Source organism: Lepidochelys kempii, chromosome 10 (genome assembly GCF_965140285.1).
Source record: "Lepidochelys kempii isolate rLepKem1 chromosome 10, rLepKem1.hap1, whole genome shotgun sequence".
NCBI classification, from domain to species: Eukaryota; Metazoa; Chordata; order Testudines; family Cheloniidae; genus Lepidochelys; species Lepidochelys kempii.
Window position 1 is genome coordinate 66,724,732 of NC_136389.1, and position 26,330 is coordinate 66,751,061.

The 26,330-nt window shown below is 43.3% G+C and overlaps 1 protein-coding gene across 4 annotated transcripts in view; it reads left to right on the top strand.

Moving 5' to 3' along the window:
- PDE8A (phosphodiesterase 8A) overlaps nt 1–26,330 on the top strand; it is a 197,161-nt gene that overhangs the window by 73,388 nt on the left and 97,443 nt on the right. The window contains exon 2 of one of the 4 annotated variants that reach the window (XM_073304040.2): nt 19,829–20,814. The exons of the other annotated variants lie outside the window; for them this stretch is intronic. Coding sequence (XP_073160141.1) covers nt 20,671–20,814 — 144 coding nt within the window. The 5' untranslated portion in view covers nt 19,829–20,670. The remainder of the gene's footprint in view (nt 1–19,828; nt 20,815–26,330) is intronic. 4 annotated transcript variants of the gene reach the window in all.

Consider the following 26,330-nt stretch of genomic DNA (forward strand, 5'->3'; position numbering starts at 1 on the left):
TTCTTTGCAATACAGAGAAGGTAAACACCACAAAGGTTGTAGTTTCATCTTCTAATCTAACCAAAAGCTTGTTTGGTTTTAGTGTCAAAATTGTAAAATCTCACTTCTTCTGAAGAAGCCCTAAATTCCCAGCCTGACCAAGTTAAGCCTGGTTTAAGAGTTAAAATCAATATGTTTTAAAAGAAACTTTGCTTATTTTCTGTCATGGTCTAGGACATTGCTGAATGAAATCCAGCTAGATCATGCAAAAGACTTCAGTCCTGCACACAGGTCTTCAGGAAATTTGTGCAAATATTCAGAATTATAAGAAACCATTTCTCACATTGTAAGCTAAAGTCACATATGGTTTCTGTAGATTTCCCTCCAGTTATGTAATTGTGTGCAAGTGACTGAAGAGAAGCAACACTATAGTACTAGATTTAGAGATTCAAATGGCCAGCCCAGCAACTAGGCAACAATGTAATGTTTGTTGACTCAGTAAAGCTGAGTACAGGAACCAACTCAAGTTTCTCATCCTGTAGAAACACTTGTGTTCAGAGGGAGGAAAGGGTACCACCTGCTAGAAAAAGAACATTATGAGATGGGAGTATATAGAGGGTAAAAAATGGCAGCTTGTTGGAATGGAGGCCCTAGTCAGAACACATTTAGGTTAGCCTTTCCTGGAATGCACATTGATAGGGGGACACAAATCGCTCCAAATGCCAGTGATTGTGCACATATCTCAGCACCTCTAAATAAATAAATACAGTTTTTAAAAAATTAACCAAGATCAGTTATTTCAAAATGTAGACATTATGTTCAAGAATCCACTCGATCCAACCAGATCTTGTCTTCTGAGCTCTGCACTACTGAGAGACGTGCCTTCTCCTTTAGAGCTCACTAGAAAACCAAAGTAAGCAGGGCAGACAAAAAATTGCCATTATTTGCCAAACTAGAGAGGCTCAAATTTTCAAAAGTGTCTGCCAATTTTGGAAGTCCAACCTAAGTCACCTAGGACATGTTTTTCAGAGGTGCTGAGCACCCACTTTGACTTCTTTTGGAGTCAGGGGCACTCAGCACTTCTGAAAGTTTGGCTCCAGACCTTCCAAAAATAAAGGCACCCCAAACAGTGGACCCCTTTGAAAACTGGTATCCATACTTTTTCCTGTATCAGCCATCAGGCCATTGTTACAAGTAAAACTCAAATTAATTGGATACAAGTTAAGTAGAAAGATTGCTTGGCCCATTGCTTCTCACTCAAGACTGTTTCTTAGTTTAGAAATATTGTAATGTACATGAGGGCAGAAATATATATCTTTAATTTATCTGTAAATTTCCGTTCTAGAACTACTCGTGTACTTTGAACTAATTGCCTTCCTTATGATACTTCTCTCTGCTAGCAAGTTGCTTGAGAATGCGTGTGTTTTTTGGACTCCATTTAATAAAGTGGGGGGAACTCTCAACTCTCAGATTTTGAGACTGAGATGTGATGTCATCTGTTGGAATGAAGAGGTCGTAACCCAAAGAGCCGAAATGGCTGCTGTCTGAGAATTCAAAACAAAGAAATAGACTTCTTTTTAAAAAATATATCTTTACTCATTGCCCCCAGTTTTCTACCCTAGATCTCAGGTCTAAGAATTATGCTTTTAGAACATTAGCCAGGGCTATGGCTTCTCCTCATTAACTTAATATTTTTCTATTCTACTCTGAAGGGTCTTGACAGTTGCAGTGAGTCATCAGGAACTGGGCAGCACCACTGCAGGATTCTAATATTCACTGTTGGGGCTGGTCAAGAGAAGAACCCCAGCACACTGTACAGCAGGCATCGGCAAACTTTGGCACGCAGCCCATCAGACAACTCCTGCTTTGTACAATGGAGTTCTTTGAGGAGGGTCAACAAGCAGGTGGACAAGGGGGATCCAGTGTATATAGTATATTTAGATTTTCGGAAATCCTTTGACAAGGTCCTTCACCAAAGGCTCTTAAGCAAAGTAAGCAGTCATGGGATAAGAGGGAAGGTCCTTTCATGGATTGGTAACTGGTTAAAAGATGGGAATAAATGGTCAGTTTTCAGAATGGAGAGAGGTAAATAGTTGTGTCCTCCAGGGGTCTGTACTGGGACCAGTCCTATTCAACATATTCATTAATGATCTGGAAAAAGGGGTAAACAGTGAGGTGGCAAAATTTGCAGATGATACAAAACTACTCAAGATAGTTAAGTCCCAGGGAGACTGCGAAGAGCTACAAAAGGCTCTCTCAAAACTGGGTGACTGGGCAACAAAATGGCAGATGAAATTCAATGTTGATAAATGCAAAGTAATGCACGTGGGAAAACACAATCCCAACTATACATGTGAAATGATGGGGTCTAAATTAGCTGTTACTACCCAAGAAAGAGATCTTGGAGTCATTGTGGATAGTTCTCTGAAAACATCCACTCAATGTGTAGCAGCAGTTAAAAAAGTTAACAGAATGTTGGGAATCATTAGGAAAGGGATAGATAATAAGAAAATATCATGTTGCCTCTGTATAAATCCATGATATGCCCACATCTTGAATACTGTGTTCAGATGTGGTCACCCCATCTCAAAAAGATTATTGGAATTGAAAAAGGTTCAGAAAAGGGCAACAAAAATGATTAGTGGCATGTAGTGTCTCCCATATGAGGAGAGATTAATAAGATTGGGACTTTTCAGCTTGGAAAAAAGACAACTAAGGGGGGATATGATAGAGGTCTATAAAATCATGACTGGTTTGGAGAAAGTAAATAAGGAGGTGTTATTTACTCCTTCTCATAACACAAGATCTAGGGGGTCACCAAATGAAATTAATAGGCAGCAGGTTTAAAACAAACAAAAGGAAGTATTTTTTTCACACAATGCACAGTCAACCTGTGGAACTCTTTGCCAGAGGATGTTGTGAAGGCCAAGACTGTAACAGGATTCAAAAAAGAATTAGATAAATTCATGGAGGATAGGTCCATCAATGGCTATTAGCCAGGATGGGTGACGATGGTGTCCCTATTTCCCAGAAGCTGGGAGTGGGCGACAGGGGATGGATCACTTGATGATTACCTGTTCTGTTCATTCCCTCTGGGGCACCTGGCATTGGCCACTTTGTTGGAAGACAGGATACTGGCATTGGCCATCTGTTGGAAGACAGGATACTGGGCTAGATGGACCTTTGGTCTTACCCAGTATAGCCGTTCTTGTGTTCTTGAGCTGATGGGAAGGACTCTCTGATGGATTTTAAAATAGAACTAAACATATTTCAGAAATGTTAACCAAAGTGTGCCATAAGATATTGCTGTTCTTATGACAGGCAGAGAATTCTATCTCTAGATACCAGGCCATATTCGCCTCTCGTTTGACTGATGTCAATAGAATTCCTTCTTTGGGTTTTTTAATGTATAAGTTTCAATTAGGATTTTCATCATCAGAGAACAAGAAAAGGATTTCAGTCAGTTGAAACACAGAAATCAAACATCCTTTCTCCAATTACATTTTAATGCTTGGAGGCACTAAGGTCCAGATATTGAAAGGTATTTAGATGCCTAAAATGCAGATGGAGACCTAATAGGATTTTCAAAAGTGCCTATCTGGTACATAGGCACCGCCCATGGGATTTAGGTGCTTAGGCACTTTTTAAAATGTCTTTCTACGCTTAAATGCCTTTAAAAGTCTGGCCCTATATATGTTCAGTTAGGTCATTCCAGTTATATGGCTTAGATGTTATTCACTTTTGAATCAGCCCTAAATTCACCCAAGCCTTGAATCTAACGTCATGTCTGTACTGCAGCTGGGAGCAAGCCTCCCAGCCCGTGTATACACATGGTGGCTCTGATCAAGCTAGTGTGCTAAAAATAGCAGTGTGGATAGTACAGACTAGCTGCCTGAATACAAGCCCATCCAACCCCTGGTGCCCATGCTCAGGCAGCTGGCCTGCCCTTGCTGAGGTCCCCACTGCTATTTTTTTAGCACGCTAATGTGTGTGTGTCTACAGTGCAGTGTAGTGCAGTACACTGTACAGTGCAGTACAGCTGCAGTGGAGACATATCCTAAGCTAACATCAGTACAAATTCTGAGTAAACAACAAAGACAATTCAGGCGTTGGTAGGACAAAAACAGTTCTTTCTCTTGAGTATTATGTTTTACTGAGTCATCTTCTGTATTGTCATACATGGTACATAGGAATTTCAACTGATTTTTTTCTTGCAATAGTTTGTGGTGTTTTTAATAACTGTAACAATCACTTAATATTTCTTATACTCTATCAAGGACATTAATCATTAAATAACTCCACTTCATCCACAAAGGGGATTGGTGGGATTGTATACAATTGGTGCTTGTACAGAATATATAGCCACGGTCACTGCAAAGTGAAGATGTCAAGAGGTACAGGTAGTTCAATAGCTGGAGTACAGGCTTCTGAAAAACAGTAAGTGGAGTCTCTTCACCAAGTCTAGATGCTAGTTAATAGTGGTAGAGCCTGGGATTTGTTGTGGCCAGGTTAAAATCATTCTTCTCATTATAAAAGAGCTCCAACTGCTGGGTTTTTGTTGTGTGTCTGGAAGGAACTTTCATGGCTTCAGAGGTTCCAAGCACTTCACCGTCAAACTGAGTATAGCAGCCTTTACCATCTGTTTTGTCATGTCACTTTTTCACTCCAAATATCAGGGAGGATTTCCAGTTCATCACTGCCTGTGAATCATAGAATCATAGAATATCAGGGTTGGAAGGGACCTCAGGAGGTCATCTAGTCCAAACCCCTGCTCAAAGCAGGACCGATCCCCAACTAAATCATCCCAGCCAGGGCTTTGTCAAGCCTGATCTTAAAAACTTCTAGGGAAGGAGATTCCACCACCTCCCTAGGTAACGCATTCCAGTGTTTCACCACCCTCCTAGTGAAAAAGTTTTTCCTAATATCCAACCTAAATCTCCCCAACTGCAACTTGAGACCATTACTCCTTGTTCTGTCATCTGCTACCACTGAGAACAGTCTAGAGCCATCCTCTTTGGAACCCCCTTTCAGGTAGTTGAAAGCAGCTATCAAATCCCCCCTCATTCTTCTCTTCTGTAGACTAAACATCCCCAGTTCCCTCAGCCTCTCCTCATAAGTCATGTGTTCCAGTCCCCTAATCATTTTTGTTGCCCTCCGCTGGACTCTTTCCAATTTTTCCACATCCTTCTTGTAGTGTGGGGCCCAAAACTGGACACAGTACTCCAGATGAGGCCTCACCAATGCTGAATGTAGGGGAATGATCACGTCCCTCGATCTGCTGGCAATGCCCCTACTTATACATCCCAAAATGCTATTGGCCTTCTTGGCAACAAGGGCACACTGTTGACTCATATCCAACTTCTCGTCCACTGTAACCCCTAGGTCCTTTTCTGCAGAACTGCTGCCTAGCCATTCAGTCCCTAGTCTGTAGCGGTGCATGGGATTCTTTCATCCTAAGTGCAGGACGCTGCACTTGTCCTTGTTGAACCTCATCAGATTTCTTTTGGCCCAATCCTCCAATTTGTCTAGGTCCCTCTGTATCCTATCCCTACCCTCCAGCATATCTACCACTCCTTCCAGTTTAGTGTCATCCGCAAACTTGCTGAGGGTGCAATCCACACCATCCTCCAGATCATTTATGAAGATATTGAACAAAACCGGCCCCAGGCCCGACCCTTGGGGCACTCCACTTGATACCGGCTGCCAACTAGACCTGGAGCCATTGATCACTACCCGTTGAGCCCGACAATCTAGCCAGCTTTCTATCCACCTTATAGTCCATCCATCCAGCCCATACTTCTTTAACTTGCTGGCAAGAATACTGTGGGAGACCGTGTCAAAAGCTTTGCTAAAGTCAAGAAACAACATGTCCACTGCTTTTCCTTCATCCACAGAACCAGTTATCTCGTCATAGAAGGCAATTAGATTAGTCAGGCATGACTTGCCCTTGGTGAATCCATGCTGACTGTTCCTGATCACTTTCCTCTCCTATAAGTGCTTCAGAATTGACTCCTTGAGGACATGCTCCATGATTTTTCCAGGTACTGAGGTGAGGCTGACTGGTCTGTAGTTCCCAGGATCCTCCTTCTTCCCTTTTTTAAAGATGGGCACTACATTAGCCTTTTTCCAGTCATCTGGGACCTCCCCCGATCGCCATGAGTTTTCAAAGATAATGGCCAATGGCTCTGCAATCACATCTGCCAACTCCTTTAGCACTCTCGGATGCAACGCATCCGGCCCCATGGACTTGTGCAGGTCCAGCTTTTCTAAATAGTCCTGAACCACTTCTTTCTTCACAGAGGGCTGGTCACCTCCTCCCCATGCTGTGCTGCCCCGTGCAGCAGTCTGGGAGCTGACCTTGTTTGTGAAGACAGAGGCAAAAAAAGCATTGAGTACATTAGCTTTTTCCACATCCTCTGTCACTAGGTTGCCTCCCTCATTCAGTAAGGGGCCCACACTTTCCTTGACTTTCTTCTTGTTGCTAACATACCTGAAGAAACCCTTCTTGTTACTCTTAACATCTCTTGCTAGCTGCAACTCCAGGTGCAATTTGGCCTTCCTGATTTCACTCCTGCAAGCCCGAGCAATATTTTTATACTCATCCCTGGTCATTTGTCCAATCTTCCACTTCTTGTAAGCTTCTTTTTTGTATTTAAGAGCAGCAAGGATTTCACTGTTAAGCCAAGCTGGTCGCCTGCCATATTTACTATTCTTTCTACACATCGGGATGGTTTGTCCCTGTAACCTCAATAAGGATTCTTTAAAATACAGCCAGCTCTCCTGGACTCCTTTCCCCCTCATGTTATTCTCCCAGGGGATCTTGCCCATCAGTTCCCTGAGGGAGTCTAAGTCTGCTTTTCTGAAGTCCAGGGTCTGTATTCTGCTGCTCTCCTTTCTTCCTTGTGTTAGGATCCTGAACTCGACCATTTCATGGTCACTGCCTCCCAGGTTCCCATCCACTTTTGCTTCTCCTACTAATTCTTCCCGGTTTGTGAGCAGCAGGTCAAGCAGCAGGTCTGCCCCTAGTTGGTTCCTCCAGCACTTGCACCAGGAAATTGTCCCCTACATTTTCCAAACACTTCCTGGATTGCCTTTGCACTGCTGTATTGCTTTCCCAGCAGATATCAGGGTGATTGAAGTCTCCCGTGAGAACCAGGGCTTGCGATCTAGTAACTTCTGTGAGTTGCCGGAAGAAAGCCTCGTCCACCTCATCCCCCTGGTCTGGTGGTCTATAGTAGACTCCCACCACCACATCACCCTTGTTTCTCACACTTCTAAACTTAATCCAGAGACTCTCAGGTTTTTTTGCAGTTTCATACTTGAGCTCTGAGCAGTCATACTGCTCTCTTACATACAGTGCAACTCCCCCACCTTTTCTGCCCTTCCTGTCCTTCCTGAACAGCTTATATCCATCCATGACAGTACTCCAGTCATGTGAGTTATCCCACCAAGTCTCTGTTATTCCAATCACATCATAATTCCTTGACTGTGCCAGGACTTCCAGTTCTCCCTGCTTGTTTCCCAGGCTTCGTGCATTTGTATATAGGCACTGATCGCCCCTCTTTCTCAATATGAGGCAGGAGCCCTCCCCTCTCATGCGCTCCTGCTTGTGCCTCCTCCCGGTATCCCACTTCCCCACTTACCTCAGGGCTTTGGTCTCCTTCCCCCGGTGAACCTAGTTTAAAGCCCTCCTCACTAGGTTAGCCAGCCTGCTTGCGAAGATGCTCTTCCCTCTCTTCGTTAGGTGGAGCTCGTCTCTGCCTAGCACTCCTGTGTGTCACTCAAAGTCCATATCCAGCTACTGGCTGGTTTTCTCAAGCTTTTCCTCTTTTACCTTTTCTACCTTCAGCCGTGTCAGGCTGTGGGTGTGTGTGTGTGTGTTTGCGGTTTTGTTTGTTTGTTTTTGAAGCAGTAGTCTGCTGTCACATAATACAGGTTGGATTCAGTGATTCATGAAGCCTTAATTTACCCTCCGTGGTTTTACAATGAGCCCTGAGCAAGGGTATTGTGGTGGTGTGTTGTCCCTGGAGCAGAGTAGGAAGCAGATGGTGATGCAGAGTCACTAATGTTTTGAATGGGGACATGTTCCATATGGCCGTCTTTGACACACCTCTGAATACAAAGTTCATAATAAACTGCACTCAAGCTGTGGTGATGACTGATGCCTTCTCCATTTCCCCAAGGAAGGACTTTTGTGCATACCTTTCCCTCATTCCCTCTGCTATCCTTGATCCTAAGAGTCTCTTATTGCCTGAGGCATATCTGACTCTTGTTGGAGGTGGCAGTGGCTAAATCCAACACTGAGGGTCTCATTGCATTTGCATCATACAGCTCCGGAGCACCTTTAGGCCCAGATCTTGGGAATTGTTTGCTTTCAGAATGGCTTCTGCAATAGCAGATCTGGTCAGAACATTTCCATCCAAATGAAATTTCAATGAATATAAGAAAAATAATTATGAACAATCTCCTGAAACCTTTTTCAAACTCCAGTAATGATCAAGAGGTGGTGGTGGTGGTAGCTGTGACATTCTGCACTACAGAAGTATGTAGTATTCCGAGTCTTCCTAGATGTTCAGGAAAGATATATAACTGTAAATGTTAAAGGTTTGTTGTCTGTTGCCCAAGTAGCTCCTTTCACTTGTTCCATACACGAACATCATAACTACCTTCTTCTCCTATCTCTGTCTGTCTTACTAACGTCATCCTTCAGAATTCATTTGGCTGCTAATTTATCTTGGCTTCTCAGGAACATGAAGGTAGACTGGCTTCTGCTCAACCCTGAAAATCAGGTTAACGAAAGCGATCCCTTTCCTCTTCATGAAGAAGCCCCTAGTTTAATAGGATGTTAATGTAGAACTAATGAAGTTGATAAAAACGTCCTGTTAACCTCAGATTTCTTCCATGGAAGGTGTTTCTGGGAGTGAATGAGCTCAAGGCTCTAAGGTTAATTAACCCTACATTGAGGTTTTTTGAGGGTGGGGTGGTCACCCTACCTAAGAAAACTTCCTATTCTGCATAAACATGCTGTCTGGATTCCGCCTTATTTAATTAATCATCTTGTAAATTTTTGATCCTTTGGCTTTTTGACAAAGCAGTTGGAGGATCTTAAGAATAGAACTATGCAAAATTTTCATGCAAATAATTTTTTAACTGAAAAATGCAGATTTTGGTTGACTGAAACAGTTTGCGACTTTGGTCAAATAATAATTTTTTTAAATTGCTAATGTTGAAATTGTTTGCTTTGGCATTACTGAAATGAAACATTTACACTTAATTTCAGAAAGAGGTTTTGTTTAGAAATTTCCTTAAATGTTGTTTTTTTAAAAAAATAAATTAAAAAAACCCCTTAAATGAATGGTCGGTTTTCCCCCTGATTATATTGGTTGGGCCACTAAACCAAAAAACTTATTATTTGTACAGTTCTCCTTAGGAGGTGCAGAGCTAGTTTTTAAATCACTAGTCAAGGAGACTCGATTTAATCATGGTTTTCCACATAAAACTACATTCTTGTTGTTATAACCTTAATACATGTTCTTCTCAACTCAGAGATAGATGTAGGTTTCATTTTTAGAAGGTACACACTATATATTTTTAAACAGTGATTTATTTTGAAAACTTTTCAGATTAGTTTTACAGCTATATCAGAAAATGAATGATTGGTTATTTCATTTACCAAAGGTAATTGAAGCAGATATTTATGAAGTCATTGGGAGGTGAACTATCTCCAATTCAACAGGTTAATAATTAATATTTGGAGGATTTTCTTGCCATGCTGTATTAGGAGGAGAGCATCACCAGACAGACATTTAAATTGTTTTATTTAATTAAAACAACAACGTTAAGTATTTTGGATTTTTTTCTTCAACGGCAAACATATAATATTTTAACAAAACAAGCATATGTCCTTCGCTTCTTACATTTATCTCCAGACTTCTTCTCCTTGTCCAGATCTGTTCCGCCCCCAACAATCTCCTATTCATTGAACTTTTTGAAACTTTGCACTTTTAGAGAGAGGTAAGGTATTGACTCTGTGTACACAAATTTGCAGAGGGACAATAGAGTAGAGGTCTGTGTTGTGTCTTACCTCTATATAATTATTTATTTAAAACATTTTTGCTGTTAACAAGCATGTTACCTCTGGAGACACAAATCCACAGTTTGAGAACTGCGAAACTAAACATCTCTGATGGTATCGTCTAGACTGAGCACTGAGTCCCAGTGGGTAGATAGAAAGATTAACCTAAATAATCTATACAGAAGCCCCTGGAACCCTATAAAACTGGGTCCCTAATCCATGAACTATTGCAACTTATTTACAAAACTTTTCTTAAACATTACATGAATATATTGTCTCATACTATAGAATTAGAATTTATAATCCCTATTCCATAATGAGATATCTTTGAGCTATAAAGTATCTTAATTAAAACTATGGTTTAGATAGGTTTTTTCCTCAAAAAGCATTTTATAAAAAAATCCAATTTAAATTAAAAAAATCAATTTTTTTTAAATCATTGATTTTTATCTACCCTGAAGCCGGTGCTAGGCATAAACCAACTAAGCAATTGCTTAGGTCCCCAAGCAGCTCAAGGGGGGCTCCCTATTCGCTTTTTATTATCAGCACTTGCCTATTTTAGATGGGGAGAGGGCAAATATTCCTACTTAGGGTCTCCAATGGGCTAGCACCGGCTCTGGAGGTGCATCTAGCTTTGTTTCTTTTGACCCTGGTAGCTTGAGCTACTGTATCTCCAAAGAAGCTGTTTAAATGGCTGGCTGAATACCTTTCTCAGTGTTTCTCTATTGGTGCAGGACTGCAGCTTCAAAGTCATACTAATGCACACACTATCGTTGTAACATACAGTGGTATGCTGGCATCTGTTGCCAACCTCAGACCTTTTTTTTTCATTCAGGAGATTAGCAGGGTAATAATATGGGGTTCCTAACACATCTTTACAAAGGGCTGCTACTTGTAATATAAGTTTGAAGTGTGAATCAACTTTTGTCTAAATGGTGTTTGAAAACTTCTTTCCGGGTTGAGTGTGCCCTAGCTCTCCTTCAAACTAGATAATTAATTTTTGTCTAGGTTGACTTTATACTCATTTATTGGTTTGTGATATTTTTATTCCTCATAGATTTCAAAACAAAAAGGTTGTCGCTTAGTTACCTCTTCAGTGTGGTAGTTTCTCACCATTTTGCTACTCTGTAATCTGATCGTTGCATTTGTTATTTTTACTCACTAGTCTTTTATACAGACACTCTTGGAATATTTTACTCTCCAGGAGTGGGGAATATGAGTACTGTTTCTTTAAAAATATAGCAGGAAGGCAGGTCAGAGAGGGGCTGTGGAAAGTTTTATATAGAAGCTGTACAGTGAAGCAGAGCAATGGGTTGCCATAGGTTTAGGGATAATGGTATTATTCTGATAAAATCCCTTGCTCAGTGTGAAAGTTGTTTTCTGTGGTTCTTCGCCATTGTCCTGCGACATGGTGTCAGAAGTCAACTCCTTTGAACCAGTATAAAGAGGAGGAAAAGCAAATGACAAACACCAATCCTCTGCAAGACATTTAGTTTGGGAAGCCCAAGACTGACATGAGCGGAAGGAGCTTTACCAGATTTTGAACGGCAATGACGCTTACTCCAGAGAGCAGCAAAATACAGGTCAGTTTATTTATTCATGTGGTGAGGAATGAGGCTGAAAAGATTTATAAATCATTTGTCTTAAGGGAAGAGAAGACATCCTCCATGTGTGTGGCTCCTAGCTCTACCCGTTTTGCACTGCACCCACAGCATAAAGGCAGAAGGAAAGCTGCTCTAACAGGGAATTTCCTTGCATGGGGAAATCCCCAGATGTATATGGTCAGTATAGATGATTCTGTGTCATCCATTCCCACCTCTGGCTTCCTGTGGAAGTAATGTGCCAGAGGTGGGGGGAGGGGGAGAGAGAGAGATAGCCAGAGCATGCTACATTGTGGTAATCTGGGCCAATGCTCAGGGTAGTGCGAATTAGAGCAGCCCTATGGTTGCACTGGCCAAACTGGCTTTCCATTGCTTCTTGATCGAAGGGGTGGAAAGTTGGGGACTTTTCCCTCTTTCAGGCCTGCCAAGCAGATATGAGCCTATCTGGGGCTCTAACCCACAGTCTCTAACTTAACGGGCGCAGCAATATTCTTGTCACTGGGTGCAGCTAGTGGATTATGGCAAGTTCCACTCCATCCTGCCAGTACTATACTGACAACTTTTAGCCACAAGACCTTCTAGCATTGTTCGGGAAATCAATATAGGTTTCCCAGAAGTATGTTGCTTGAGAACACTTGTTTTGTATTAGTAAAATGATCACAGCAGCTCACGTTATCCATCTTTCCTAGCTGTCTCGTTTCCCCTGCCACTCTGAATGTGGTCTTCTTGAGACCCACCCTTTGTGTGCAAAAATTCTGCCTCTTTTTTTTTTTTTTTTTAATTCCTAGTCAGAGGGGTTGGGGAACTCAGGTAATTAATTTGATTAATGGAAGGTGCTGTCTTTAGATCATTGCTTTAGATCTAGCTCAGTTTAGGAGCACATTATCGCCTGATTCGTATAGCATATGTGCAATAAATCAGACCAGTTCCTATAAGGCAGGTCATCCACCATCAGCATTAGCTCTGTTGAGTCTCCGCATAGAGGTCCATGGTTGACTGTTTGGGAACTGAGCAACCCTCTCATCTCTAGAGGTGGCCCCTATGGGGCTGGGTTGCGGCACATTGCCAGAGCAGTGCTGGGAAGCGTGCACTGCCAACACTCATACTGTACTGGCTGTGTGGATCGATAGAAAATGTCAGTCTCTCTTCTGTCAAACTGGAAATGTAAATGAGTACTTAATTTCCTTTAAATGAACAGAATATATCCATGTCTGAACATTAGATTCTGATGGAACGTTATCTATGAACATTTATGATGTCTATGTATTATTTGTAGTATACATAATCTATATATGATCTAGTTTTTCCCCCTTGACTCTACATTTGTACATCAAAAAAAAAAAAATCCCCAAAACTGAAAAGGCTGCAGGAGCTGATAACTCTCTCTGGGAAGAAAGAAATCTGAATGGATTCCAAGAACAAGAGACCCTCCACCCAAAAAATGGATGAGAGGGAAGAGGTGGGCATGACCAACCCTTCTTCTCCTCATCACCCCTCCGGCAGCAATGTCAACATTTCACTCCTCCCCGTTTCGAATGAGATTTTAATGAATCAAAGCTATAGAGAAGAATTGAGCCAGAGCCAAGGCCAGGCTCTGGCTTGAATCCACTAGCTAAAAATGAGCAAAGCTTTTGAGTCTGACTGGAATCTCTCTTAAAAAAACAAACAAACAAAAATCCTTCCCAAAATTCTTTTTATTTTTTTTTTAACCACCCCTTTCTTTATTTCCAGTTTTTCTAGGCTTTCTTTCTCTCCTTTTCATTCTGATCCTTTTTTTCTTTTAGATGTTTTCAGTCAGTTGTGGAAAGTGTTCCTTTTTGTGGTGTTTTCCTTGAGACAATCAGGGGCAATGTTCTTGTGGCAGTGCCAGGTCTAATACCACAGGAAGAACTGTGTCCGCTGGAAATACCACAGAAAGTACAGAACCCGCAGTATTTTCTAAAAACACAAAATGGTTTTGAAAGCAAGTCGAATACTGCAAGGTCAGCTTAAATTAATATTTTGCTTTGTTTTGTCTGTTTGTTTGTTTGTTTTTGATGGGTGCTGGGGAATCTCAGTTACATTTTAACCAGATATTGCTGTTGTACCTTTTTATTTGCAAACACTTCTGTATGTTAGTGGAAATGTAGTTTGTGCATCATCTCATACTCCTTTAGTGACATATAGTTCAACCAATAACTGACAGGAGTCAATCGAACTTGAGCTTTTGTTGACCCTGTGACTTCTCATTTTCGCAACTTATATATTCCAAAGGCATCTTATATCTATGTCTCTGGTCCTGCGTGTGAGGTAGTTGTACTAAAACAAATAGGGCTGCTCACATATGTAAGTGTTTGCAGGATCAGGGCCATCGAATATAATCAAGTATGCCAAGATCAGAATGGTTACAATAATCTTGAACGTTTTTCAGTGGGGTAATGAAGATGTACAGTAAATAAGAGAGCACTTATTCCAAATATGTATATAGTGTGGCTGTGTTTTTAACTTTCCTGGCCACTGTGATCAGAGTTCAGGAAAGACTGATTTTATACTTTTACCAATCCAGAGTATTTTGTTTTTGCTAAGACTATTAAAAAGCCATAAACAAGCCTATTGAGGACTAGAAACAGATTTCACCCCTCTTTTTAAATCATAAATAGAATAGATTGGAAGGCAAGGGGTAGAGTAATCAATCTTTGGAAACACTCTTATGTTTAAGGACCAATTTTCTTTTTGCCCAGTGATGATAGCCAGCTAAAGATATTATTAAGTAAATGATTTCCCAGTGACAATGAGTTAACAATGGCTGTTACACAAAGGATAACAGATGTCCCCTGGAGTGGATACACTCATGGGCCTGGGCTGACGTTGTAAACTATGAGTGTGGCTAAAGTGGTTTGTGAACAGCATCAGAACTGCCGGCATGAGTTCTCTCCGTGGCCAGTGCTTGTTATTGGTGAGAAAGGGTATACAAACTGAACTCTCAGACATCTAGCTTTGAATGCTCAACTTTAAAATTAACTTGAACCATTTAATTTTCACTGTAAGTTTTACTACCTTTGCTGATGCCAACAACATGTTATTACTGGATTATATTTAATAGAGGTTTGAATTCTGTTCTTGTTAGGTGGTCAAATACTGTCATATCCACGGACATGGCATTAGATCTATCCTTTGTATTACAGCTTGGGAGAAATCTTTAAAGAAACAGGACCTCACTTTAGAATATCACTTTAGGTCCTCCCACGCCCTTCCACTGAAAAACACACTCATGAAGGGGACATTTTTACAATTTACTGCATGCTGTTTCTAAGGCATCATTCCCTTAGGGGAGAGGTTTGTAGCCATATTGAAAGGATAGAGGCCAAAATAACAATTGCATAAATGTCCCAAGACTCGGGGAAATCTGGATCCATCCTCCCTGTGGTTGGGACATCTGTGCAGAGAACTAATCCCCCTGCTCCTCTCCTTAAATTTGACAGGATGGCTCTCTCAGGCTGGGCTCCCATTGGCTCTCTGGAATTTGCTGGTGGATCGCTAGCCCTCCCCAGGGACATCCGTTATGGACTGGAAGTCATTGCTGCTCTTTCTGTCAATGGCCTCTGATGGGAACTGCACCCAGAATAGTGCAGATTTCCCAGGGAGCAGTGACACGTTAAGTGGCTGTTCCCTGGCTCTGACGGTCTAGCCCATCAGTCCCACCCAGACCCCACAGGAGCCCACCGTGCTATGTTCTCACAAAGGACCCTCTGCAGGCATGGGGACTGTGCTCACTAGCTATATCTGGCCAGTATTTGTACTCATTTGATCCTGTGCTCCTTGGCGGAAGGGATGATTAGTCTCTTTAATATTTTATTAAAACCCCATTTAGCTGTCATGTATTTTCTCCACATTTTCATTCCCATAATCACTGATTAGCAAGACGCGTGTACAAGCAGCTTCTTCCTTTCTAATTAGCTTATTCCTAATGCTGGTTGATTCACTGTCATAATCCAGTTTTATGTGACCTCGCAGTCTGCTCTCTCTCTCTTTTGCCCAGCTGCTACATTGTGACCACTTCAGACAAAAAACATGAATAATGCTGTTCGCAAAACTGCATTTATTATAGATTTCAAGTTGACCTCATGTCTGCAATAAGTAACCCCCTCCCCTCCTTCTTCCCAAGGCACAGAAAATAAGACATTCTCCACTCCACCCTGCCTACCCCACCCCTCAGAGAGTCTGAGAAAACAGGCCCTGCAACCTGCCCTGAGGGTCAACGAAACAGGTTCTGCTGGACAAATTAAACCGAATGGCAGAGGTTTTCAGAATCCATATGCTAGGGAGCAGAGACAGTCTGAATGTGTGAAAATAGGCCATGCATTTCTGATGCAGCTTTCTTCACATACCCAGGGTTTATAGATAATTATTGCTGTTTATGATTTTCTAAATAAATCCATAAACAGCGAGGCAAAGTTAGCTAAGTGAAATCAGGTTATCATGTGGCAATTTGTGAAAGTGCTAGGCAGTGAAAAAAGACCCAGTGTGCTAAGTCACAGCTTAGTCTGACTTCATAGTGGTTATTTACCACTGTGACACCACAAGTACTTTGTGCCACCAGAGCAAAGCTCCCTTTGTCTCAGTGACTTGAATTGAGGGCCCCCAGAACAAATGTGATCTAGATATGGAGAAAACTGGAAAGCTGTAGCATTCAGCCAGACTGGAATTTCATGTTTAACCTAAACAGAGAGAGTTCTCAATCTAGATCCATTTTCTATTATTAGCCTCAAATCTTTTAGGATTTCAGTGTAGTCCACAGCATCCAAGATACAAGGTGAAAATGTTGTTGCTTGTGTTTAATTCTTCCATAACAAATCCCAGCATTCATATCTTTCAAGGAGGAAAAAACACAACCCTTTGCTTTGGTAGGTTGCAGAAAATATTTTTTATTGAAAATTTAGTTATAATGATAGGAGCAATGTTTCGTTCACATTATCCTGTGTTCATTCCTGTTAAAGAAAAAGGCCAAAGAGTCAATTGAAGAGCTATGAAACATTTCTGTGATTGTGGAGCCTGGGGACTGTACAAATATCAATAATAATGTATAGGCTGTTAAAAATGATTTATAATGTATTAAAAGTTTTGAGGTAGAGATGTAAGCTTTACACCAGTTTGGGTATATACGCGAAATGGTATTGTTTGTTATTCCCAGAGGCAGAGATGCTGTTTAGCTCTCAAGCAGAGGGATTATAAATAGAGGGCCAAATCATGCTGAAAGGAACAGAAAATGGGGGCAGTTAGATAGCTATCGTGTCAGTGGCAGTCTGCTGCCGATCAGACAGGGGGAATCCCCGGTGAACTCTGTCTGGCTTTGCAAACAGTCAGACCCCACCTGTGCACTTCTAACCTCTGCCCTGCCCTGTGGCACTTCTCTTGTCTCATCTGAACTCCCCTGATTGCAGGCGTTCCCTCTGCAATATGGGGAGTGGGGGCATGGGGACATGCATGGAGCGGGAGTTAGGACTACTCCTAAGTTGTGGTAATGTAATGCACCATGCTAAATAATGGAAGTCTTACAAGTCTCTGTGGATGGATAACTAAAATGCATTGTAAGTCACAACAGGCTTTGAAGGGAGCATGCCGTGAAGGCCAGCTCTTCCTGATTCTTCAAGCTGACTACATTCTCCTCAGTATGCGCTGGTGAGCTCCACAGCCATCAGGGATTGGGGGCAAAGGTGACTGTCGATGTTATAGAATAACTTTAAGGACCACCCCCGTGGGTAGTCAGAAACTCTTGGCAGTCCTGTGAGCGGAAAGCCTGCAGGCTACTCAGCTGGACCACTACTAGCTACCGGTCCAGCTTGGACTTTCATCCATCCTTCTGTCCAGCTCTCATCTGCCCCAGGTGGGTGCTGACTGCAGTAGGGCAGAGAGGGAGTATGGGAACAAAAGGGAGCAAAGAGTGGAAATGAAGAACTATGAGGAATGAATAAGTGAGGCAGAGAGCCTCAGGGGGAGATAAGAAGGTGAGAGCAAGGGAGGGAAGATGAAAGGAGGAAGAAGATTGAAGCACGAGGCAGGAAAAGGGAGAAAAGGTCAGAGGCAGTGAGGAAAAGAGGAAACTTAAGTATAGACCACAATGAGAGGGAGGAGTGGTCATTCTGATTTCACTCCTTGGGCCTGCTAAAAAAGTCCTCTCTGACCCCCATCAAAACAGCTCCCAATGATCTGCTCCCAATGAACCGAGGACAAAAATGAGCACAAGATATCTGCCTTCTCACTTTGACTATTCCACTCCCTCTGTCTCAGTATGTGCAGGGGTGTGAGGGCTGCCAAGACAGTCAGCATTCCATGGCCGCATACTTCCTTTTTCTTTCTTAAAGAACCAACCTCTCACCTCGTGACAATGCCTTAGGATTTCTCATGTGTCAGTTTCCTGTGTTCTACAATTTAAAAATGGTCAAATCCTTTGGATTAAAGCTTAGGTTGTTTGTTTTTTCATAAAATAGAAATGATAGGTGTGGCTTAGGTTGCTGAAAAATGATCCGGGGGACTATATATGTGTCAAATATATAGTCTGTAGAGCATCATGCTCAGTAAACAAGCACATACATACAAAAGGCCACGCTCATCCCTGCTGTGACCCCCTTGAGTGCACTGGAGTTAGGTGTGAATTGGATCCAAAGAACTTGCTTTTCAAATATTGAAACTGGTTTCCATGGCTTTAAAAGATTTTGCAAGAGGTTTTAGAGTCCATAGGCATTAGAAAGTTCCCAACCTCCCTGTATGCTTATGTCAGTTTCCTCCCATTTGTCTTTTGGCCTTGGGAAAGGTTCTGGCAGCATGGACTTTGCTGGGATTGCTATTGGCTCTTCTCCTTACCCTGGCTGGCTCTGGAGAATTCCTCCTCCTTCCCCCATATTTCAACACACTGGTTTCCCATTGTCAGTGGGGCTTGCAGGACCATGGCTCTGACTGACGACCTTTCATCATTAACTTTTCAAAGCTGGACCCCACAGCACATGCCTGTGTCTCCCATGGGCTTGTCTTGACCTCAGAATACACGGTTGTTCTTATTTCTGATACCTTATTAGCTCTGCAGCCTCCAGGGAAAGGACTCCACGTGCACGTCTTGAAAATGTGACCCTTCGAACACCAAACCTTCATGTTAGTTAGTTAAAGAGGTGTAACTAGCACTATGCTCAGTGCCTGGGCACTTGAGTGCCTTTTGCCAATTAAAACTACCACTGTGTTTAACAAAAAAGTCTTTCAAAATAAAATCCAATAACAAACTGCCCCTTGCTTCCTGCTCATTAAAAATAATCTAATAGTCCATTGAAAGCTTGGCTAAACAATAACATAATCTATGTAAAACTGCAACGTGGCGCTCTGTCCATACTTTGCCAGAGACTATTAATTGGGTGTCTGTTTCTGACCAGTGAGGAAGTAGGAGAGTCCTGTATGGCGTTATCTGTATGGCCTGCTGTTTGTATCACACAATCAGGTTTTCTTTAGATTCTAGAGACTTCAGTGTTTAACTTATGCTGCAGTAAAGGGAATTTCATCCTCCACTGTAAATTAGTTTCCAGCACTAAACTAGGAACACGCTTTCTGTAGGGACACAGTATTTGGACTGTATGCTGCTGACCTGGGGAACAGTTCCTCGTTTTAAATACTACTAATAATAATTAATAATGCAAGAGGGTAAAGATAACCAGCTTTGAGTCAACTTGATTAAAGTGAATAGAGATACGGAGTTATTCAGACCCAAGAAAGGGTGAAAAAGCAGCACAAACTGTACCTAAGCCTCTGAGTCATCTCTCCTCTGCTGGCAAGGAATCTTTAACCCTTTAGCAGAATTAGCAGAAAATCAGTTTTCAGGTGGGACAAAATCAAGAGGAAGGTAAGCCCTTTGGGGCTGTCTAGGTGGATTGGGTGGGGAGGGAAGCATTTAAAGGGCTAATAGGGAGAGTTCCGCTGTGGTAGATTGGATGCTGAGTGAAACTTCTCCAAAGCTAGAGTGGGAGAAAAGAAGCAATGGGTCTGGGGGACCTTGTTTTTAATGGCTTGGGGTCAGAGTGCTGCTAGGACTAGAGGAGTTTAAAGCAACACAAACTATACACACATAAGAGTGCAATGGCCTACAGGAGAGACATTAGTAGATTTGGAGAATCAAAAGAGAGAATATTAATTTTTATTATTATTTGTGTTGCAGTAGCGCTTGGGGGCCCCTACCAACATCAGAGCCCCATTGTGCTAGGTGTTGCACATACACGTAGGCCTGGTCTACACTACGAGTTTAGGTCGAATTTAGCAGCGTTCTCTCGATTTAACCCTGCACCCGTCCACACGACAAAGCCCTTTTTTCGACTTAAAGGACTCTTAAAATCGATGTCTTTACTCCACCACTGACGAGGGGATTAGCGCTGAAATCGGCCTTGCCGGGTCGAATTTGGGGTACTGTGGACACAATTCGATGGTATTGGCCTCCGGGAGCTATCCCAGAGTGCTCCATTGTGACCGCTCTGGACAGCACTCTCAACTCAGATGCACTGGCCAGGTAGACAGGAAAAGGCCCGCAAACTTTTGAATCTCATTTCCTGTTTGGCCAGCATGGCAAGCTCACCAGCACAGGTCACCGTGCAGAGCTCATCATCACAGGAGACCATGCAGTCCCAGAATCACTGAAGAGCTCCAGCATGGACTGAACGGGAGGTACGGGATCTGATCGCTGCATGGGGAGACGAATCCGTGCTGGCAGAACTCCGTTCAAAAAGATGAAATGCCAAAATATTTGAAAAAATCTCCAATGGCATGAAGGACAGAGGCTATAACAGGGACCCGCAGCAGTGCCGCATGAAAATTAAGGAGCTCAGGCAAGCCTACCAAAAAACCAGAGAGGCAAACAGCCGCTCTCGTTTAGAGCCCAGACATGCTGCTTCTATGATGAGCTGCATGTCATTCTAGGGGGTGCAGCCACCACTACCTCAACCCTGTGCTTTGACTCCGTCCAAGGAGTGGGAGGCAACACGGAAGCGGGTTTTGGGGGCAAGGAAGATGATGATAGCTCACATCAAGGAAGTGGAGAAACCGGTTTTCCCAACAGCCAGGATCTGTTTATCACCCTGGACCTGGACCCAGTACCCCCCGAACCCACCCAAGGTGGGCTCCCGGACCCTGAAGGCGGAGAAGGGACCTCTGGTGAGTGTACCTTTGTAAATCTTATACATGGTTTAAAAGCAAGCATGTTTAATGATTAATTTGCCCTGGCATTTGCGGCCAGTACAGCTACTGGAAAAGTCTGTTAATGTGTCTGGGGATGGAGCGGAAATCCTCCAGGGACATCTCCATAAAGCTCTCCTGGATGTACTCCCAAAGCCTTTGCAAAAGGTTTCTGGGGAGGGCAGCCTTATTCTGTCCTCCATGATAGGACACTTTTTACCACGCCAGGCCAGGAGCAAATAGTTGGGAAGCATTGCAGAACGAAGCATTGCAGCGTATGGTCCCGGTGTTTGCTGGCATTCAAACAACATCTGTTCTTTATCTCTCTGTGTTACCCTCAGGAGAGTGATATCATTCATGGTCCCCTGGTTGAAATAGGGTGGTTTTAGTAAGCATTCAGAGGTGTCCATTCCTGCTGGGCTGTTTGCTTGCGGCTGAACAGAAATCTTCCCCGCTGTTAGCCACACGGGGAGGGGAAGGGGTGAAGCCATCATCCCAGGGAATTGTGTGTGTGCACGTGGGGGGGGGGCAGTATTTGGGTTTCTGCTGCACGTGAACCCGGAAACTGCAGCCCCTCCTTTTAAATTGCCAACCCATTTTTAATGGCCAACCCAACGGCTACTTTGTATAGGAAATGATGGCGCTGCTGTTTGAAACCATTCCCACATGTTATGAAGGTTAAAGAAGCCAAAAGACTGGCTTACCATGGCTGCCTGCAAGCCAAATTCTGCTGCCTGGCCTTGCGTGAGTGATCTCTCACACCAAACCAGCATACCCTCAATAAGAGGCAAAATGCAACCTTGTAATGAAAGCACCTGTGCTATGTAATGTTAACAGTAAGGTTTACCGTGAAAGAGTGTACCCATTGTTCTATAAAATGTGTCTTTTTAACTACCACTCTCCCTTTCTTTTCCCTCCACCAACTGCATATGTTTCTCCTTCCCAGAGCAAAGGAGATTAGAAGGCGAAAAAAATGCACTCGTGATGAAATGTTCTCTAACCTCATGCTGTCCTCCCACACTGACAGAGCACAGTAAAATACGTGGAGGCAGACAATCTCAGAGTGCAGGAAAACACAATATGATTGTGCGGAGAGGTGGCGGGCTGAAGATGGAAGGTGGCGTCAGCTTGCTGAAAGAAGGCAGGAGTCAGTGCTCGGGCTGCTGGAGGATCAAACTCATATGCTCCACTGTAAGGTTGAGCTGTAGGAAAGGCAGCAGGAGCACAGACCGCCGCTACAGCCCCTGTGTAACCAACCACCCTCCTCCCCAAGTTCCATAGCCTCCTCACCCAGACGCCCAAGAACGCAGTGTGGGGGCCTCTGGCCACCCAGCCACTCCACCCCAGAGCAACAGAAGGCTGGCATTCAATAAGTTTTAAAGTGCTGTCTGGCCTTGTCCTTTCCTCCTCCTCCACCCCTACCGGGCTACGTTGGCAGTTATCCCCCTATTTGTGTGATGAATAAATAAAGAATGCATGAATGTGAAGCAACAATGACTTTGTTGCCTCTGCAAGTAGTGATTGAAGGGGGGAGGGGAGGGTGCTTAGCTAACAGGAAAGTAGAGTGAAACCGGCAGGGAGGGGAGTTTCCATCAAGGAGAAACAAACAGAACTTTCACACCATAGCCTGGCCATTCCTGAAACTGGTTTTCAAAGCTTCTCTGATGCATACCATGCCCTCCTGTGCTCTTCTAACCGCCCTGGTGTCTGGCTGCACGTAATCAGCGGCCAGGTGATTTTCCTCAACCTCATACCCCACCATAAACGTGTCTCCCTTACTCTCACAGATATTGTGGAGCGCACAGCAAGCAGGAATAACAATGGGAATATTGGTTTTGCTGAGGTCTAACCGAATCAGTAAACTGCGCAGCGTGCTTTTAAGCACCCAAATGCACATTCTATCACCATTCTGCACTTGCTCAGCCTATAGGTGAACAGCTCCTGTCCAGGGTTCCTGGGTACGGCTTCATGAGCCAAGGCATCTGCCAGCACCTGGGTCCCCAAGGATAACTATAGGCATTTCAACATCCCCAACAGGTTATTTTCTGGTCTGGAAAGTAAGTCCCTTGCTGCAGCTGTTCAAACAGACGAGAGATCCTGAAGATGCAAGTGTCATGTACCTTTCCCGGCCATCCCACGTCGATGTTAGTGAAACGTCCCTTGTGATCCACCAGTGCTTGCAGCACCATTGAAAAGTACCCCTTGCGGTTTATGTACTCGCCAGCTTGGTGCTCCGGTGCCAAGATAGGGATATGGGTTCCGTCTATCGCTCCACCACAGTTAGGGAATCCCATTGCAGCAAAGCCATCCACTATGACCTGCACATTTTCCAGAGTCACTACCCTTGATATCAGTAGCTCGGTGATCGCGTTGGCTGCTTGGATCACAGCAGCCCCCAAAGTAGATTTGCCCACTCCAAATTGATTCCCGACTGACCGGTAGCTGTCTGGCATTGCAAGCTTCCACAGGGCTATTGCCACTCGCTTCTGAACTGTGAGGGCTGCTCTCATCTTGGTATTCTTGTGCTTCAGGGCAGGGGAAAGCAAGTCACAAAGTTCCATGAAATTGTCCTTACGCATGTGAAAGTTTCGTAGCCACTAGGAATCGTCCCAGACCTGCAGCACTATGCGGTCCCACCAGTCTGTGCTTGTTTCCCGGGCCCAGAATTGGCGTTCCACGCCATGAACCTGCCCAATTGACACCATGATGTGCACATTGCAGGGGCCTGTACTTTGTGAGAAGTCTATGTCCACGTCCTCATCACTCTCGTCACCACACTGCAGTTGCCTCCTCCTCGCCTGGTTTCACTTTTCTTGCAGGTTATGGTTCTGCATATCCTGCTGGATAATGCACGCAGTGTTTATAATGCTCATAATTGCCGCGGTGATCTGAGTGGGCTCCATGTTCCCAGTGCTATGGCATCTGCACTGAAAAAAGGCACGAAACGATTGTCTGCCGTTGCTCTGATGGAGGGAGGGGTGACTGACAACATGGCTTACAGGGTTGGCTTACAGTGAATTAAAATCAAGATAGGGGGTGGCTTTGCGTCAAGGAGAAACAGAATGGCCCCCTCAAGGATAGAACTCAAAACCCTAGGTTTAGCAGGCCATTGATTTCACGGAGGAAGGGAGGAGAAAATGAATACAAAACAACTCTGGTCTATTTCTTGTTTTGATCCACTTTATCTATCTTTATACATCTTGCTGGCAGCAGACGGTGCATTACGACTGCTGACCATTGTCATCTTCAGGGTGCTCGGCAGAAGACGGTATGACTGCTGGCCATCGTCGTCTCCTGGCTTCTCATTAGAAGACGGTGCAGTAGGACTGCTGGCAGGACTGAATCGCCATGAGACGAAACTTAAAAGGGAAATGACCTGGTTGAGTCACTCCCATGTTTGCCCAGGCGCCCCTGACCAACCTCACCGAGGTTGGTTAAAAGAGCACCCTGGAGTATGTCAACGATGGCTACCAGTCATACTGCACTGTCTGCTGCCAAAAGACAATGCAATACTGCATCTGCCAGCACCCAGGAGACATACGGTGACGGTGAGCTGAGCGGGCTCCATGCTTGCCGTGGTATAGCGTGTGCACGGGTAACCCAGGAAAAAAGGCATGAAACGATTGTCTGCCATTGCTTTCATGGAGAAAGGGAGGGAAGGGGGTGCCTGATGATATGTACCCAGAACCACCCGTGATAATGTTTTTGCCCCATCAGGCATTGGGATTTCTACCCAGAATTTAAATGGGTGGCGGAGACTGCGGGAACTGTGGGATAGCTACCCACAGTGCAACGCTCCGGAAGTCAGCGGTTGCCTCGGTACTGTGGATGCACTCCGCCGACTAAATGCACTTAGAGCATTTCTGTGGGAACACACACAATTGACAGTATAAAAACGCTTTCTACAAAACCGACTTCTGTAAATTTGATCTAATTTCGTAGTGTAGACATAGCCTATATAGTAAGAAACAGCTCCTTCCCTGAAGATCTTACAACCTAGATATATACAAGACAGACGAAGGGTATATGACAGAGAAGAAGAAGGTTGAGAAGTGAGTCACAGAGATTTAGTACCTCAGTCAGAGTCCCACTGGGAGTTTGTGACAGAGTCTGGAATTGAACCCACGTGTAGTGCGTCCCAGTTCAAGATTTTCTTGAAGTACAGTTTCTGAGGAACCAATAATTTCGTTTAGAAAGGATTCCTCTCCCTTCATTCCTAGCCTGAGGTGCTAAGAGCTGGCTGTAGTATTAGGGAGGTGCATAAGATATCTTGTCTTCATTTAGCCATAATTTAAATATGCTATGCAAGGCATAATGTGCACTGAGGGGTTTTTCACCCTTCTCTGAAATGTCAGGTATTTGCTACCACTGGAGACAGGATACCAGACTAGATGGAGCTCTGCTTGGCTGTGGTATGATCATGCACATGTTCCAAACGTGAGGGTGCATGACAAAAAAAATGTCCACAATCTTAATTGTCCATATTCTCCTCAGCAAAGCACTGTTATCGGTAGTTCCACTACTTCAACTTATTGCACTGAAATGTTGATTATTAATTCATATGAATGTTTGTTTATATCTGTGCTTAGTAAAAACCAAATGTTTCAGTGCTTTTCTATGTTGATAATAAATGAATGCCTTTGATGTGGTAACACTGTGATAAGGTTAATGTAATTATATTTATACAGTTACAAAGAAAGAATTGCATGGATGGGTATCGTTGCCAAATGTATTGCTTCATTTGCTTAGTCATTTTATAGTCTGGGTAATAACGCCCAGAAAGACACAAGAAAATAACATTCAAGGTAAAGAGTGATTTTTTTCATAATTAAAGTTAAATTAAATTTAATAGAAAACACCTTTAAAATCCCAAATCACAAACTAAATTGGGAACTACATGTAGGCTGAAGGTCAGAAATGTATTTGGATTTTAAAGTATTTGAAAATCAGTTCCTTTTCCCCTTACCTGCCAAAAGTCCAAGTTCTCTTGCACAAGAGGAGATCACAAATCCCTGAACCGGAGCAGAGAGTTGCATGGCCCTGTGTATGTGACACATCCAAAGAGGGTTGCTAGATAAACGACAGTGTTTTTTTAAAAAAAGACCAAAATTTTCAAAACTGGATGCCCACAGGAAAGCTCCTAATTGCATATTTAGTTGCATAGGTACACATTTTTAAAGCACACTAAGTCAAGACTTAGGCTGCTGAGTGAATTAGGTGCTTTTGAAAATGGGACTAAGGCACTTTTCTGAAAATTTTACCCATAAATAATTTGGTCTGATTTTCAGAGGTGCTGAGTACCCACATTCCCACTGACATCAATGGAAACCTGGGTACTTATCACCTTTGAAAATCAACTCACTCTTAGTTGAGTGCCTAAATATGGATTTTGGAGCCTAACTTTGGGCACTTGGGTTTGAAATGTTATATAATACTCACTTGCTAGTTATAAACAGGAAGCTTTCCGTGGTAAATGAAAGGCCCAAAGTCATCAA